The following is a 19,280-nucleotide window of genomic DNA, read 5'->3' on the forward strand; positions in this document are numbered from 1 at the left end:
CAGGAGCTAATTGAAATAAGGTCCTGAGCACATGAGCAACCAAATCAACTAGATTTAAGATATTTGACTTTTTTTCATTAAAGTACTCTGTGGATTCTGAAATGACAGAAAAGACAGACATACATGTATCATCTAATTATCAAAGTGAAATACTACTGAAATGCTGCTCAAGACCCAAAATCAATCTGACACTTATTAAACTAGGATAATATTTTAAAAAAATTATTATAATCTGGATGCAAATTGTATTTGAAATAATCAGCAAGGTAAAAAATTTGCTACTTTGGGAATAACCGAAGCATCTGTCTTGTTTGGGCTCCTCCTTAGCTTTGAGGAGATGACATGATTTCCTGGATATTGGGAATGTAACAGCAGCAAATTCCCAAAGTCAAATGATGTCAGAGAATTAAAATTTGCAAGTGAGAAAAACAAAGTTACACAAAACTTTCTGAGTCAATGAGAGTTGTGCATTTAGCTATGGGACAGGTAACACCATGCTTTTTAAACTGCACCTTCCCATTGAAATGGAGGCTTATTATAGCAAATTTTTCACAGCCACAGAGGTTTTTGGCTTCAAAGCTGCTGCAAAAATCAAGGGCATCCCAGGGCTCAATCTCCAGGGTACAGCAACCAAACCCTGTCTGAGAGGACATACACTTCTATTGGAAAAAATATCCTTTAGACTATATATTACCTTGTGTTAACTTTAACTGTGTGCAAATAGCAATAATATCCCAGAACAGCTACTACACTTTCCAGCAGCAGGAACTGAACTCAGCAGTGACGTAAGTGTTAGCTGAATAAAGAACAAACACAAACAAGTATTAATGAGAATCCACGTGAAGCACCAATAAAATTCTTTCTCTTTGGATGTTCCCAGCGGAGCGGGTGCCTGCAGAGCGAGGCCCCTGCCCTGGCCCTGGCCCTGGCTGGTGGCACTGCTCAGTGCCCTGTGCAGGGCCCCCCTGCCCTGTGAGGGCACCCCCTACACCGACGTGGCCCTGCTGCCAGTGCCCGTGTCGGGACTGATTTACCCTCACGGGCACGTTAGAGAGGCACCAATGCCACCCTGTGAGCGCCTGGCTCGGGAGCTGTCCGGGACCTATGGGAGCTCTGGTCCCTTCCATGCAACTCCCCTACTCAACTGTGGCACAGGGATATTCTGGGGTATTTTAAAATGCTTCTTTGGGTGGTGTCTGTGACCAAAAGGTCAGCACCAAAACACTATCCTCATGCTCCCATTGTCCCAGAGATCTTCTGCCTCCCTAAAACAGATGATCCCTGCTGGAAACAACCTGCCTGACTTTGGTCTCTATTTCACAGCAACACCAGGTTAATTATAAGATGCATCTTTTTGTCCAGAAACGGAGATAATTCACGACAAGGTCACCACGGCATGTCACCAGGCAATGCTAAACCTTTCCTGTTTGCTTTCCAGGCACAGTGCTGAGTGACCCGGAGCCCGGGTGCCAGCCCGGCCGCTGTCCGGCGGCACAGCGCAGCCACCTGTGGGCAGGGTGGCACTGCCCTGGCACTGCCCAAGCACCACCCAGCTCCTGCAGAGTCATCCCTGGCAGCACGGCGGCCCCTGTGCCCGTTTGCTCGGCAGGCAGCAGGCCAGGCTCAGCGCAGCATGCTGCTGCAGACCCTGGCCCGGGCAGGGATGGGCACTGGCATGGCCGGCTCACAGCTGGAACAGCTGGCTCGGTGTCCTGTGTCAGGGGCACAGCCTGCCCTTCTCCAGCTCTGGAGAGAGCCCCGAGGCCCCCGACTGTGGCTCTGCCTCAGCAGCTTTGCTCTGTGCCAACAGCTGGTGGCAATTATGGCTCTTTTAAATTCTCTTCTTCAGAAAAGAATCTGAATTAATTGCAAAAAGCCTCTGCCTCTCAGATTCTCCAAGTTTACAGATCAGGCTAGAACTCCTTTTCCATATTCCCCTGCATGCTGTTTACCTTCTTATTTTCTCTCTCTGTTTCTCTGGTCAGGTTGCCCAACTTTTTGTACTCTCGTGTTTCATTTTCCTGACTAGGATCTCAAGCCAGAGCTCAGCAAAGCATCTACATAGTGATTCACAAACAATTTACCTGGAGCTGTCTGGCACCTGTGTGAATCAGGACACGGAACTGCGCAGGGTCTCTGTGGACAAAGGTAAAGGGCTCCCCTATTCACTTTCTTAGGCCTCAGTTTAAATTCACTTGCTGACATCAGTCATCAATAATATGGATTCAGGACTTTGATCAGATCCACAGCACTACAAGATCGGAACTTGGAAACAATCTGCCAGAAAAATCCCTTCCCTCCTCCTGTCCATCCTTCTAAGTAATTTTGTATTACCACTTGATGTCAAGTAGTCCTGAGGGAGTATTCTAACAGAAATATTTGGTTTTTCTTCATTACAGAAACTGGGACAGTCCAACTGTTCCTAAGGAAATTCTCTGCATAAATGTAATATATATGTCTTGTTCCATAAGGCGTGATCCTCTTCAGACCTAGTCAGATGTTCTGTTACTTATCTTCCATTATTTTTTCTGCTTTGGCTGTGCAGTAATGCCAGCTTGAGAAATTCCTTGTTGGAAACCTTCAGAGCACTATTCCCCTTGATGAAAGCTAAGACGGACTGACAAATCAGCATGTGCATACACCTAAAGAAGGCTGGCAACACAAAAAGCCAGCTGTGGGGTAGAACAGTCAGTGTGGAGAGAGGAAACAGGGCGGCACGCTCTATGTACAGCCTCCACTCAGCAGCCTGGTAATGCAGCTCTGAGTTCCTTCTGGCCTGGCTGTGATGGTGTGAGAGCCAAGTGCTGAGCAGCACAGCAATGTTCAGGAGCCCCGGGACGTGGTCTCCACTGGCAGGTTCAAGGCTTGGGACCAACAGCCCTTGGCCAGCGAGGAGCACAGCTGATCAGAGAGAGAACAGCTTGGAGGGACAGCAACTTCACAGCCCGGGCTGGGGATTCCATGGGATCCAACCCCGCAGTGAATGCTGATCCCTGGCTCGTTCGACCCCATCCTTGAGGGCACCGCTGAGTGAGGACAGAAAGCTCTGCAAGAAATGAGACAACCAGGGTCCTCCTGCTTGTAACAACCAAAGATCCCCCCAGAGGGCATGGGACCTGACTGGCTCAAACAATCAGAAAGTGTATTCTTCAGAGTTTCTGAAACTGAAATGAATTTCTTTTCGTTACACAAACCAAGATTCAAATATGTGAGACACGTGAGTACAGAAGAGTTAACGCAGCATCATTTTAGAGCTCGCAGCTGGGGCTGGCTTGTGAAGTGCTATTCTTTCCGCTGTATCTTTAAGTGCTGTTAAATTCATTTGTCACTTGATCGAAAGCCAACAGGCTACAAATCTCCCAAGCCCCTCTGGCGCTGAATAGTGACAGGAGGATTCTGTTCTGCCATCAGAAAACATTTGTGCGCAGCTCTGTCCGCAGTCATACACGCTACTTTAACTCATCTGCCTCCCCATTCTCCCCAGCCCGCCAGGACAAATTGCTCACTGTGGCCCCTTTCAGAGGCAGCGCAGCGCGCAAAGAATCATGACTGAGCAGAAACACAAGGAACAGGCACATAAAAATTCATCACTTTGGCCTACTGACCTCTTGCCACTGGATTTGGCAAACCCCATCTCAAAAAGTAGCACCGAGGGAGAGCTAAGCAGAGTGGCTGAGTGAAATTACTGACAAAAAATATCCTGGACGCAGGAAAACCCCACCAGATGCTTCATTGTCTTTGCAGAGAACTGGTGCTGAAAAAGGGGGTGATCTACCACATGGCATATTGGGTGGAATAAGTAGTGCCATTGTTTCAGGGCAGCTCTGTCACTTTACTGACCGCAATACAAAGAGGTGTAAAGCAAGATTTAATCCTGACTTTTTAGTCAGCAGATTAAAACCAATCATGCCAGATGTCCACAAGACTGTTTAACATACAGAAAGCTTTTTCATACTCTACAAAATACTAGAAGTTGTAATAACTTCTTTATTTCCTCTAGAGAGGCTTTTTTCACTCACTTTTAGTCAGAAAAAAGGGAGATGTTGTAACAGATTTTAAGATGTGCTATTAATTTTTACTCTAGCCTTTCTTCTCCCTTTTGAGACAAAGCTAAACAAAGTAAATTCTTTAATCCATCCAAAATTAGACAAGTATGCCAAAGAAAACTGCTGGTATAACAAAGTTGTGATTTTAAAAAGAATTTATACCCATTAATACCAGTAATGGATGCTAACCGCACTGTTTAAATTCTTCACGCAGTACTTGAAGTGGTGAAAGACATTAAAACATGGTGGTCAGCATGCTGAGAAAGGAACAGATTATCCTTTTCCCCCCAGAACTGGCACTGTGCTGGTTTCCTCCTGCCAAGATGTCTCCTCAGGGCTGGTGGCGCACACCTGGTGTGAGATGTGTGTGCTCTGCTGCCAGCCTGGGCAGGACAGGGCAGGGCAGGGCACCGTGGGGCTGGGGGCTGCAGGACCCTCGGGAGCCCTGCCCACAGCAACCTGTCAGACCTGGCCTGGCACTCAGAGCCCTCTGTGCCACAGGGGATGGCACCTGCACAGCCCTTCCTGCCGTGGCACCCAGAGCCCTGACCACAGCCACTGCAAGCCACAGTACAAGTGCTAATCAGTGAAAAATACTCATTGAGTGGTCTCCTTTAAACTCACCTACACAACTGTTACACACTTTGGAATGTTGCTGCTTTCTTCTATATCTACTTATGAACAAATTAATATCCAAAAGTACTACCATAAAGGATATAAATTCAACAATAATCAAAGCATATTTAGTAATTTTTTCTACTATATTAGCAAAATGGAAAAAAGTCGGCATAATAGTGTTTCCCTGCTGAATTTCCAAAGCCAAAAATGCTGCTAAATTCAGCAGAACTCAGAATGTATATTTACTTTGTCATATTAAATTGCAAATAGTTTATGCATTTAAGAAAAAATAATTAACTTCTCTTTGGAAAAAAAATGATAGAAAAAAAGAAATCTCCTTGAAATTCCAGTATTGGGCTGATTTGTATCACATTTATCATTTAGTAATTCAGAAGCCATATGGCAACAAGATAACACCTTGCTTGGCATCCCTTATCTATCAGTTGCCGTGGAAAAAATACAACTTACATATTTCATTTGTTTTCTCATCATGTGCTTTAACAAAATCCTCATTACAAGCTTCTAAAACAAAAGTAACCATCTTAGTGAATCCCTGACCTAAACCAGTACTGTTAAACCATTCTCTTCAATTCATACCTGGTGGAGACCTAAGTGAAGAGTTGAAATCATAAACCAAACCAATTAGCAAGGCACTGCTTTAGTTCTGCTGACACCAGGGACAGGCACAACGCTTTCCTGGCTGTTGAGTGCTTTCAGAGCAGCACCTGTGAGACACCTGCAAGCTCTTCTGCTGGTTCCCGCAGGTGGGCAAGGGGCTCAGCTGTGTGTGCCTGCAGCTCCTCTGCGCTCCTGCCACCACAGGAACCTCTCTGCATTTTCCCAAAGCTGGTGCCACCTCTGGAACTCATGTCAGACGAGAGTGTGTTTTGGTAGACCATGGTTTGCTGCATTATAAACCACGGCCACAGGCACAAGGGTAGTAGCCTGCTCCCTTACTGGAAGATGTGTTTCATTAGGTTAATTAAGATGCACAATTTTGCTTTCTTTCATCATCATCATCCTTACTGTACCTCTTGCAGGTCTTGTATCATACAAGCTAATGATTCTGTACTGAAAGTTTTGGACAGGTAGAACCTCCAGCCCAGGGCACTCTGATGGCTGAAAGGTGTAACTCAGTGGCTTTAAATCCTCCGGCCTCTCCCTGTCATACCGAGGGGATGTGGGCAGGCACTGCAGTGAAGGTGATGCTATTTTCTTTGTAACCAAGTCCAACTAGAGGCTCTCAAGCTACCTAGCGGGAATAAGTCAACCAAGTGTAAATCTGACGAAGAGATTTCTGCCAGTTAAACGCTTACTTCATTACTGCTTATTCCACCCTGGAATTTGCACAAAATCACAATTCTACTCTCCACTTCTGAATTTCTTCAGGCAATCTTGTGGGTGGCCCTCAAGATACATTTTACCAATTTTTCATGCCCATCCCTCGAAATGTGACCCTGCTCCTACGCTTTTATCTCTCTGACAACTTCACACAGGAAAACATGCAGCCCCTCTGATAGCATGAAATCGGAAACAATAGCCTCTGGAAACAAAGGGGAGGAGGGAGGCAGGGTACAGTTCAGGTCCTGGCTGATTTTAGGCACAAACAGATGTTCATAGGGCCCAATACCCTGAGCAAGATGAAAGGAAAAGCTTGTAAAAGAAATGGACCTTAAAAACAATGTATTGAAGAGCTTTAAAATAAAGGCAAAGGGAAAGCAATATGGCTTTCACTGATAAATCTCAGCTAAGAAAACCAAAGTGGCACCATGAATTTCAATGATGCATTTTTCTTTCTCAATGAACTCTACAGCTCATTTTGAAATCTACAAATTGCTTAAATCTCAACTTAGTTTACAAGTCTCCCACAGCCATTAAAAGGTTACAATACAGGCATTTCTATTTCTTGTAACTAATCACCAGAGCTGGAAACACCCAGCGAAGCCCTGAAATATAGGCTAATGCCATTATTTTAAAAGCTGCTTACAGCTCAACAAAGAGGAATATGCTGAAAGAATCTTGATTGGAAAAAATCTTAGACTAGCTGTTGGAACAAATTATGTTCAATCTCCTGTTCTTTTCATGTGCACTATTTCAGACTCAAAAAGCCCCATGGAAAGAATCCATGAAGCGCTGTCCTGAATTGGACTTGGGCTGCGTTTCACAAAAGCCAAAACGCAGCATTTACAAATGAAACAAAGTGTAGAATCATTCCTCTGACTGAAGTTTCTGCTTTTGTGATTAAAACTCTCTTCCTCTCTCTTGAAGAGCCTGCCATCCAAAAGCCCTGTGCCATGCTCCAATGCACAAAATACATGTATTCATTACAGGAGAAAAAACCCTGAAAAATTTGGCACAAAGGCGGGTGCATAGCTTAAGTCCTGTTAGGGTAGCCCTCACTTGAACTCTGCTCATTTGCATAGATTTTACCTATTGATTGTCTCTATCAGGGATACAGCGGATGGCTAAAAGGAATGTTCCATCAGCTGCTTGTGGTCAGGTGCAGATTTAATGTGATAGTTATTAGCATCAATGAGACTCACACAGTAAAGAAATAAACAAGTGGAATCTTTTGCCACCAGCATCACAATCAGTAGGAATTATTTTCATGACAAAGCTGAGACTGAAGGTATCTAAGGCTGCTTAGGAAGCTTAAGAAATTACAGCTTGAAACTCCATCCAGAAGTGACTGTGCATTTGTCTACCCTAGCCATGCATACCGGATCCTACGTGGCACTGATTTAATCTCAACTGAAGCAAATGGCACCTCTTTGACTAAAACAAACCTTCAGAAAGGCATGACCTTTTGATAACACACAGGACACTCACTAATTCCTCTGGCAGCCACTCCAGGAACAGAACTACTTATTGGTCACTCTTATGGCTGATTTCCCACATATGATTTTTCATTTTAAATTGTCTGTTAGCAGCTTTTAAACATCACTTAGAACCAAAAGGAAGGTGGACACTGCTGTGAACATAGCAAAGTATGAAAACTCCTGGGAAGCCCTCTGACCCGCTGGCAAGGGGTGTCTGAGTGAGCTGCAGTGGAGCTCTAAGGGAGCTCGGCTCAGCCAAGCTGGTCCTACGAGCTCTGAAAACAACTCCTCCTTGGCACTCGGGTCTGGCCTGTGTCTGGGTAAGAGGATGGAGGGCCTGCTCTCCTCTCACACCACACTGTGACTCTGCAATACCTGGAGTGGAGGTGTGCCACAGATTTCAACACACAGGCTCAGCAGCCACATGTAAAGTCAAATATGCAATTACAATAAATTTATCTAAAGATGCCTGAATGATTATGCCATGGTGCTGCTGTGGGAGCTGGGGTTCAGCTGTTGGCAGGTGCTTGCCTTTGGTGTCTCCCATCGCTCTGCCACCGACCCCTTGGTGCTCCTGCATGTGCAACACAGACAAACGCAAAGTTAAACACCGATGTTTCCAACAAACTCCTCTTGCCATAGGATCACTTGATTTCACTCCACCACTTTCATCCAAATTGTTAATCTCAGGATAAACTGCCTTGTTCAAGCATGTTCTGTGACTGCATTTTCTCTCTCAATTTTCTTTTCATTACTAACTCTTGCATTAGGTTGCCTGAAATGAATGTCAAGCTAATGAGCCTTCAGCTATTGAGAACCTTGCCTGGTGTCTCTCTCCTTTCTTCCCCTTAAATACAGGAACAAATTTATTCTTCTTCTAAAATTCTGTAATGTCCCAGGTAAACCAACTTGTTCCAAACCAACTTTCAAACATGTTGGTTACAGATGGGCAATTACAAATGGCGATTCCTACTCTTTAAATTCCTGACTCCCAGGAATTCCAGTTCATCCTGACTGATCTGTCAGGAAACATCACTCAGGCACTGGTGGCCCAAAGCTTTCCTTCATTTTTAAATTGCACATAAATATGTCAAGTTTAGGAAATTTCCAGTACATTCAGGGAAAAACCTAATGATTTTTTTACTTCCAGATGTGAACAGAACTCTTGAACCTTTTATGGCTACAATACTGACATTCTTGTGAAATTCAGCACTTGTTAAAACTGCATAAATAAAGGATAGAAATGAAAATAAGTCTTGCTAACACTTTCTATGACATCTACAAGTTGGGTAATACTGTAAAGAGCTAGCCTTCATAAGCCTTCCACCTCTAAGGGAGAGAGAATTTATATTCATCTGAATTTTTGGACTGTCGTCAGAGATTTCTGCACGAGTGCTAATAATGTAGTATTATTTACAGCTGCAGTGCTGAACGATCTACAGCAATGTGATTTCAGAACTGCTATCAACTGAGTAACCAGTGCAGTTTGCACTAAGTTGGCACATCTTACTCCATCAAGGACTTTAACTTCTGAGAGCTACACTCAGTGTGCAGGAAATTGAACTGCCCATTTATAGGATTTTAAAATTACCATGACAAAAACCCACTGTGAACTAGTACACAGATATGATCAGTTAAAAATCTGTAATTCACCAGCTTCAGTGCAAATTCCATTTAGTTCTAGAGAAATTACCAAAGGCAGGAACAATGTTAATGCTAACAGTCTATATATACCCTTCTGTATCTCCCCAGTGCGCACACATGGCTGAAAGAAATCTGTGTGAGTTATTGGAAAAACATCAGGTGAAACAGCCATCTGTATAGGAATCATGGGCAGAAACTGTTTTTTATTTCAGTGGCCACAGGGTGCACCAGAAATTCTGACAGCAAAGGGCCAGTGTCAGCTGTTTGCTGAAGCACGTATAATATGCAGCATCAGGCAGCAGTTTGAGCCCTCGGCACAGCCTAACAACAGAAGAATTGCAGCCTTCATTTTGTCTAGCCCTGCTTTCATTGTTTGTCATTGTTTCTTAGAGTTATTCTGCTGTCAATATTTGAAGAACAGAATCCTGTCTGGGTATTGATTTCCTAAAGACTTTGAATCACTGCCTTCATAATGCATATATTTTAAGGCAAGTGCATGCAAAAGGTGGAGGTGAAGTTGCTTATTGAATTAAATCAATACAAGATACTGCACTGGCAATTATCATCTAGTATTCATTTTACATAATGTAAAATACCCAGTAGACAGAAGAAAAACAAATTTCCATCCCACTTTGGCAATCTTAATTTCAATCTCTTGTATACTCTGGACTTTGGGCGTGCTTAAGTTCAGCTGTTGTCATTCAAGCATTTAGCACACTCTGTTCAGAAGCAGGTGCTGAGGGGGTGGCACAGTGCCACCTCCTGTGACCCTCCCTTGGCTCCCACTGAAGGGAAGAGTCAGACAGCAGCGCAGCCGGAGGCTGGAGATGCTTCTCCAAGAGCAGCTCAGGGGCTGCACTGCAGCCTCCATGACTAAAAAACCCCAGATGACACTGACGGGGAAACTCAGGACCCACACTAAAACCCAACTCAATTCAGCTTATGTTTGTGTTCTGCAAGCTTAATGGCAGTACTATAGTTACACTGCATTCAGCTGAAAACAAACAAAAAATTACATCTGGTTTAACCTTCAGGGAACCATTAGGGTTATATGACTAAAAATAATCTAGAAGCAGCATTTCAGAAGCACAACATGATCTCCATAAGGAGTTCTGCCAGTATATGCATTTCTTTGCTGTCTCTAAGGGAGCCAGGGGATCTGAGCGCCACGCAGCAGGCTTGCCAGAACACCGTGAGGCCCAGAGCTGGATGCAGCGAGCAGCAGTGCACCCTGATCCAGCCCAGAGTTCTTGAGGCTGGAGAGCCACCGAGCAGCCCTTGCCTATCAGAGCGCTGCCTGCTGCGCTCAGAGCCGGACGGGAGATGATGGGAACCATCCACAGCTGCTCAACAGCCCCTGCACTGAACCACAAGGCAGAATGGAGTGTGGGCCTCAGTGTGTGCTCCTGCCCGGCAAGGGCTGGGAAGACGCGCCTCACTAAGAGCTCAGGAAGATGTTTCCCCCAGGAGGCTGATGTGTGCGCTCCCTTTGTGACAGGAAAGCAGCAGAGGATCAGCACATCTCCCTGGACACCCACTGCCTGGGCTGGCCATGGGGGGAATCCCCTGGAGGCTTTCTGTGCACCCCAAACGGACCCTGCCCCACTCCACAGCCTCTCCCCACCTCGCAGGAGCCCTTTCCAAGGAGCACGAGGAACTGACTTGTCAAACACTTTTTATATGGGACCCCAGGAGTGCCACCACACAGGCTGAACTCAGAACCTGCTCCTACCAGGGCGCTGCTTCACATATACTGTTTCTTTTCATACCTCTACCAGAAAGCGCTATTAATTGTTAGCGTTTATTTGCATGAAAGTGTGGAAAGTCAGCTGCAAAGAAAACAACAAAAACCAGCAGAAGCCAGAGGAAACATGACTTCACAGAAAGGCCTATGTCGTAACATACCTTGTTCTTCCAGAGGAAGATGCCATGAAGAAATATGATAATTTTCAAGGATTTTATTGGCATACTCTTCACTCATTAAAAAAAAAAAAATCTATTCCATGATCGTTGAGAATAACATCAGACTGTATAGGTCAAAAATTGACTGACATCACTCTGGACAGGCATTATTGAGACACACAAAGAAGCTGTTGTGCCTTTAAGCTTATGGTACATTGCAACGCAGTAAATGAAAAGCCACTATTATGAGGGGATGTTTATGTCAGTATCTGAAACAAATCTTCTTTTTACTAGGATAATACTGTCTTAAATTGTTAACTGTTGATCAGATAAACAACATGTGATAAAGATCCTATAATCTCTTTTCATACAATTGGTTTTAACCCCTTAGAAGCTTTACATATTAAAATATTACACATTGATGACCCTTGTGAAAGCTTGAAAGAGCTGTAAATTACATCCTAACACACTTCTTGAGTAAGCAGTAATGAGAGAATTCAGGATTAGATTTTAATAAGGTGGAGATAGGAGATAAAATTTTCACAGGAGTTAATGTCCCAGTCACTGCTAGAACTTGCATCCTGCCCCCTTCCCACTCTTCTGACCTCTGTGTGAGAAGAAAGGAGTTTGATCTCCCTGGTAAGGGTGCAGATTGAAGAGGTATTTTATGCAGTGCAGGACACAGAGAACCTCCCTTGCCATGCGGTACCAGGCAAAGGCGACCCATTTCTGCATGACTACATAAAGGGCCAGGAAGCTTTATCTTTCTTTCCTTGGAGGAGGAGCAACCTAAATGTTACAGCAATTATTATAGCTGATTTGAGATTCCTAGATTGCCACTTTGCATATTTTGCTTTGCAATGTCAAATTCTCATCTCAAATTGGGACTGGGAAAAATGATACATTACGGGAAATCCTATTCTGACAAAGGTAAAATTGCTGTCTGAATTATCAATACTAATAAAGTCAGATTTGCGGACACATAATGTAGATCAGAAAGTCAAAGCTCCCTTGAATAATGCGCATGACAAAATACAGTGGAGACCAGCATCAGGTCCCGATGCCGGAGCTCACGGGCACCCCAGGCCCGGAGCCCCTCAGAGCCCGGTGCCGGAGCTCACGGGCACCCCAGGCCCGGAGCCCCTCAGATCCCGGAGCCCCTCAGGTCCCGGTGCCGGAGCTCACGGGCACCCAGGCCCGGAGCCCCTCAGAGCCCGGTGCCGGAGCTCACGGGCACCCCAGGCCCGGAGCCCCTCAGATCCCGGAGCCCCTCAGGTCCCGGTGCCGGAGCTCACGGGCACCCAGGCCCGGTGCCAGCGGCCGGCCCGCAGCAGCCTGCCGGCTCCGTCCCCTGCCGGCTCCGTCCCCTCCCGCCCGAGCCGAGGCTGCCCGTGCCCGCGGCCCCGCGCTGCCGGCAGGTGACGGTGACGGATGGCAGGTGCGGGGCGGGCGCTGCTGTCCCCGCTGTCCCCGCCGTCCCTGCCAGCTGAGGGCACAGCTGCCGCCACAGCGAGCGGGGCCGCGGCACAGCCCGCGGGATTCATTAGCTTAATGACGCCCAGCCCTATCACAGAGCACGAGATAATTGTATTTAATTTGTGTGCGTTTTAATTACGGAGCACGCAGGGCCAAGTTTGATGAACGCATCATCTTCTCCGTTCTGCTTTGTCACCGCGTTTGCGTTAATTTGCATTGAGGCCGGAGGAGCCCCGTTTTTACCGTGTCACCCTTCCCAGGATGACGCCGTGCGGGCCCTCTGCCTGCTGATAGCAGGGCCATCCCTTCCTGCAGCCACAAATTAAAAGCAGGTTTATGACCACATGCTCCGAGACCCTCTGGGGCCCTGGAGGAGGCGGCCAGAGAACAATTCACTCATCTCTCCCCTTATCTATGATGGAAGTAGAAACAATTGCACCATTTAATTTACTGTTGCAACGGGGATATGGCTCATTGGCCCCTCGTTGTTTTGAAGATGGATTTAATTAACCTCCTATGAATCTTGCCAATATGTGTGGCAGCATCAGTATGGAATGAAAGATGTCAAAAAATCAGCTGCAGGGTAATGAGCATTTCTCAAGCTTGCTCTGCTGAGAGGACTCGTGGCTATAGAGCTTGGCCCCAGCAGAAAGCTGCGGAGCAGACTGAGTTAATACACTGCTGTCTGGCCTCTGGGAATCCATGCTCGGGTTTGCCTTAGACTACTAAGAAGAGAGGTAATTGAATAATTCCTAGTAGCCACATGTACCTTTAACGCAGAGGCCATTTGCAATCACTGGAAAATAAATAATTGCAATTAACTACACTGTTAAGTAAATATATCCGGTCCCTCAGGGAAGTAATCTGCATGCCTTTCTAAGTCTGGCTACAATATAAAACTCATCACAATGTCTATGAGAGTAATTTATAATGAACATTTAGCAGGTGCCTCAGATGTGTTGCTGCAATTTACCTACATTAATAAAGCTCTCTTTATTAGAACTGAAGTTGTATGCATTTTAATTTAACAAATCTTTATTACACTTTCCTTTTACAAAGGATGCTGTTTCCAGCATTTCCTAGAAACATTTGAGCTTGTAAAAAAGTTAAAATCTTTATGAGAGGAAGGTATTTACAGCAAACTGTTTGAGATTATAAAACCAATCCGGGACTTTACATGCTTTCCTAACTGGAGTGAAAACACAATGCGAAAATTGTAAGCTATTGATTTATTCCACGATGTGCTGGTTTATCTCAGAAATAAAGCAATGCATTTTTTCTCTTACAAAAACAGTTTAGTATCACTTTAGTGCAGGAGGAAGGGGACCCTATTTCAGTTTTAAAGTACCAGCCCCAATGGAGCTCAGCACCTGGCCATGAATTCAGTGGTTGCACCTGCTATCCCAAATGGACACGTGGGCACCTGCACGTTATCACTGCCCAGGAAGGGCAGCAGTCTGGTTTGGAATAGGGAGGCACGATTGACTATGCCCACAACGCTTGCTTTGTATGCCATGTCAGTTTTTTTAATGCAAAGGAACTTTACTGGTTTCTCAAAGCAAAATTAGTCAGAATTAAAAAAAATAAAATATTGCTGTCTTTGTAACAACAAGACTGTGCAATTCTTTCGTGCTCTTTTCCTGATGCATTCAAAACATCTTCTGCAGATATTACTTAGACTAAAAAATATATGCACACATGTACACACACAAATATTTGCACCTGACCAGACAGCCAGGTGGTGGTTGGTGGTGTCTCCTGAATGCATGAGGACAGCAAGAGCCTCATCCTGACAGGTGACCTGTTTCTGTCCAGGGAAGCACATCTGTACCAAGGAGGAGATAATTAAGTCTTCACATCCATCCATCACCTGACTATCTCACTTGAATCAGCTTTTCAAATCAGTGATAATTGTCTAATTAACTATTAATCTTTTTCATGACAATTACTAATGGGTCATTTGTTGGCTGGAGTTTGCAAGGATCCTTGTTAGTGTCCAATGCATGGGATGAAACAATTTCAAATATTTCAAATTAAAATATTTCTTCAGATTTGAGTAAGATCTAAATCAATTATTCAGAGGTGAAAAGGTGTTAATCAGGTTTTATTTTGAACAAGAGATGTTTGTTCAACAGAGAGCGAGTGAGGTCTCAGAGGAGAGGTCCCCATTCTGCAGGCACACGCGGTGGCAGTGCCAGAGTGCTCCCCAAGTTCTGCTGGCACGAGCACGCTGCACAAAGGGACACCATGCCCCCACTGGCTTGCTCAGAATTACAGACCACATTGTGCCAAGACAGCGTGATCAAATGGAAATTACGTGATTCACTGCGGCATCAGCAATACAGCGGCAGCTAAAAAGTCATGCCAGAATGAAGTCGTTCCTGTTTTATCAGATAATATAAAATCACATGGTCAGAGGTGGCAGAGAGGCACACTGCAAGTGAATGATGGAGTCAGACATGTAAATTCTTACGAGCAGTTATTAGCTTTTAAAAAACATTTAATCAGCAATTCCAGTCCTGGCTTATCAAAGGGCTGCTTGGCAGAAGTCTAGAAAGGAAATATTCTGATTGACTGTAACCCACAGAGCATACAGAGTGAGCAGACACGGGGACATAACTTTTTTTTTCTGCAGGCAGAGCTTGAAAGCTTTTTGTAGGCCAAAATGTCTGGAATCCTGAAACACCACTTCTATTGTTACCTTTATAAATTTTCATATATGATACACTTAATCCCTCTCCAGCTTACCAAGCTGCCACCAACCCTAACAAGGCTTTAGTAATGAAAAAAAAAGGTTTTTTCCCATTTTTTCCTGGATACAAGGCAAGGCTATGGCTTACCTTGAGCAAATGGATTTTGTGATTAATGTGACTTTCTCCTAAAGCCTGACAAACTGAACTCGTTACTGAGCTGCCATTCTTGGGACTGAGGAGCACACAATTTTAAATTCTTTCTTGGAACTACAAGGTACTTTTCTAAGAGACTCCTGAATCAGCAGTCTCAGAAAGAGGGTTTTACTCCCAAAACAGTCAAAATAAGCTCAGTTTCTTAAGCCTGTTTATACCTTCCTAAAATGAACATATTGCATGAGGAAGACTTCTAGTATGGAGATTCAACGAATAACTTCTTTAAATATTAAAATAAAGTAATTCTCAGAGATTAATACAGATTGTTACTATGACCAGCTGACTGAAAAAATACTTTTCCTTGGTCTAGACCCACCTAAAACACTTGAATGGTAACTAAAACAGAGCAAGAGTGGTAAACTGGCCCACAGACAGAAGGAGAAATACTCCTCTGGACAAGCACAGCCACAGCTGGGAGCTGAGACGCTTTGGGCTGGGGCAGGGGACAGGAGAGAAGCAGTTCCAAGATCCAGCACAGCGCCTGGGCACGCTTGAATTTGTGAATTTTTAATATGTTAATATTTTTAATATTTTTTTTATATTATGTCGCAAACACTTCCATATGTGCTGGGAATAGAGGTGCTGGAAGGTATCTGAAAGCAGTGGGCAAATAATCAGAATGTTGTAACACCCAAAAAAGTCTAGTATTTAAAAAAAAATTCAGTAGGCAAAACTTTGAAGTTAAACATCAGCAAATCCTCAGCCAGCTTTGCCAATATAAGATTAAGTGAATTTACCTGGCTGTCAGGCTGTCAGACAGAAGATTCAGGTCTTGCAGCACATCTCAGAGTGACCAAAACCCAAGGAAATGCAGATCTTTCTTCTGCAGTTACTGCCTTACTACACACATTCTGTAAGTACAAGGGTTATTTTTGCTGGCTGGAGCAGGGTGCTGTCCTTCAGAAGGCAGGACTCTTATGGAAGATCTTCTAGATGTTCTACAGTGATAAAGCAGTGGCATTCACCCTCCTCAAAGCGAGAGCCTGGCCCCGCTGGGCTGCACAGCCCTGGTGGGACCTGCCCCAGTGAACTGCCCAGCAAACACACCTGGAAAATTCACTGGGGCTGCCTCAGCAACAGCGCCTGGCACTGCCCACGTGCCAGCCACCACCTCCCCCTCACGGCTCCAACACAGCAAAGCAGATTTTCCTAGCAAGGAAATCAATGTGACTTTAAATTAGGGCTCCCATAAGTGTTCGATAAATTACATATTAATGATTTATAGTCTATTAATTATGAATTAATATACACAACATCTTTTGCATCTGATTCAGGACACTGCACATCAGGATCTGGACTCTACATTCTGAACAGCTCTCAGATTCTCCCTTTAAATGGGTTAACTGGGAAGTTATTTACCAACACACTTTATTCTTTATGTTTGATGTAAGCACAGTCTGCATTTACACAAGTATTGCTTGTAGCATCTCAGTGTTCAAACGTTCAGCAGCTGTGGTCTCAAGAGGGAATTCAAAAGGTCAGCAAGAAAAGCAGAGATAAATTTAGTAACGTACACAAAGATGACAGGTCAATGGATTAACCCTTACAATTCCCAGTATGAACACCGCTGCTGAACGGTCCAAGAGCAGTGAATATCCATTTGCATGGGCACATGGTTAACAGCAGAAGGGACCGGGACAGCCCCTGGAGTGGGGGGCTCCAGCTGAGCAAGGCTCTCCCTGGGGCTGGCACTGAGCGTCTGGGACAGCAGCACCCCTGCCTGCTCCTGCTCTGCCAGCTGCACATGGCCATGCTCACAGCACGTGGGTCACACCCTTCACAGCTGCTCCGGGAGGGGATTTGGGCCTGATCTCAAGCACAATCACACCCCGAGTCCTACCTAGTGCAATTCCCTCTGGAGGTGGCCAATAGCTCTGTCCTTCCAAATGACACTTTGGGAATGGATCTGTCACCGAGGAGCCAGCCCTTACTGCCAGTGCTGTACTCTGGCTATTAACTCCCTCAGGACTGTCCAGCGGCAGTCCCAGACACATCAGACGACTGTTTCTTGCAGCTCTGGGGTCTGCTGACATACAGATTTATAAACTACACCAAGTACAAAACACTACAAAACAAACTTACTGTGACTTTAGCTGTCCATGTATAAACTGGAAGTTTCTGAATCAGCTTCAATTACGCTTAATTAACATTGCAGAGTAGCTGGGTGAAGTTCTGATTACTGGGGTATGCTACTTCTCAAAAAAAAACCCAACAGAAAATCTGTATAATTCTAATGCTTTGTAGACTCACACAGGCTTGCATCTTAGGTAGGAAGAATGTGAAAATGAATTTGATTCATCTTCCAATTACACCTTTTGTGCTCACACGCAGCAACGTAAACCAGTAGGGGTAAAACACTCCCAATATGCAGAGTACTGTGTCAGGCTCAGAAACCTCTGGGCTCACCCTACTTGCTCTGCAGCTCACTCACTTTCCATCATTTGGGGCTAGTGATACTATTTTGTTTGATGGGGATGATTTTGAAACTGACAGATATAAACATAGAAATCTTAATCTATTGGTACGAAAGCAAACAGCCTGTGCAGTTTCAGTCCTGCAGCCTGCTGGCAGTATGTGAGTCAGGAAAAGCTTGGAGCACCCTCATCAGCACTGAGTGCAGGGGTGACTCTGCTGCAGTGTGACTGACAGGGGTTTCAGACAGCAGCATCCTCAGCAACACCAGCACACCACTAGTGAAGAGAAAACGGGTAACAGTTCTCTGAAGTGATCACCAACAAGTGATCTCTGAACATTGATGAGAGCTACGGCAGCCACAGGGCAGCAGAGCAGGTTGTGACCCTTTGCATATGCAGTGTGAAGCTGCATGTTCTGAACTGGTGACTTGACTTTCATTTCAACTATGCTTTAAGCTTCTTGGCTGGCTGACTGCACTACAGAAAGGATTCCAAGAAGTTGTTATTAGTTCCATATGAAATGCTGTAACATCAAACTCCAGTTTTTCAACAGACGGACTACTGATCATGCAAGGAAGGAGAACAGCACTGCACCTGAATGGGGGGATGCCAGCCTTTGGCACACAGGACATTTCCCACAGTTAGATTTACAAAATAAAAACTTTTGGCTCAAAAGATGCATGCCCACCCTCAAGGACACCAAAACCACATTGCAGTACCTCAGAGAATTAAAGTGTGAAAACCGTAAGATTAAATATCCTTTTCAATCTGGGTTTTCTTTTTTTTTTACACCACCTTACCTGGAGCTTCAGCATTCAGGTCAAGGTTATCTCAACTTATAATGAAAAAAGTTGAGTAAGTTATTTTCACTTTATGCAAATCTCCTAGTCACCCTTCCACATCAAGATGCTACAGGCACAAAGGTCTGTACTGATGACTGCCTGTACTTTTAAGGTGTGGAGTTCTACCACAGACATTGAGGAAATGCCTCTTGTTTTTCCTCAGAGCAGGAAGGTAATGCAGCACTTCCTCTGTCTGCAGGCAATTATTCTGATTCACTGCAAGCTATAAGGGGATGGCAAGAGTCACAACCACACAATGTTAGTTACTTGCTGGGTGTTCCTGTTAGAAGCAGTGTTGGGCAAATCTGATGTCAATATTAACATTACTTTGTCAAGTCACCTTTAGGTTTTCTGCAGGAAAAAAAAAAAGATAAATCCAACCTGGTAGGGTCTACAACAGAAGAAAAAGAGAAGTCCTACCTCTACTACTGCTTTGGCATCCAGTCTGAAGTTGAAATCTCCAAAGACAAAATATGAAACTTTCTCAAATCGCTGATCGATAATTCTGGAAAAAAAATAAAAACAGAACAAACCCGTCATGTGGCTTTACAAACATGCAAGAATATACAAGGACACACATGTTATCCTTTAGTACAGTCTCAGAAATAATTAT

General features: G+C 44.6%; 1 protein-coding gene across 2 annotated transcripts in view; it reads right to left on the bottom strand.

The window, feature by feature from the left end:
- Positions 1 to 19,280, bottom strand: part of INPP5A (inositol polyphosphate-5-phosphatase A) — a 187,334-nt gene that overhangs the window by 34,925 nt on the left and 133,129 nt on the right. For both annotated transcript variants that reach the window (XM_054276844.1, XM_054276845.1), the window contains exon 9: positions 19,088 to 19,172. In XM_054276844.1, the coding sequence (XP_054132819.1) occupies positions 19,088 to 19,172 (85 nt within the window). The remainder of the gene's footprint in view (positions 1 to 19,087; positions 19,173 to 19,280) is intronic.

Source organism: Melozone crissalis, unplaced genomic scaffold (assembly GCF_028551555.1).
Source record: "Melozone crissalis strain CALT ecotype California unplaced genomic scaffold, PUWL_Pcris_2 ptg000019l_1, whole genome shotgun sequence".
NCBI classification, from domain to species: domain Eukaryota; kingdom Metazoa; phylum Chordata; class Aves; order Passeriformes; family Passerellidae; genus Melozone; species Melozone crissalis.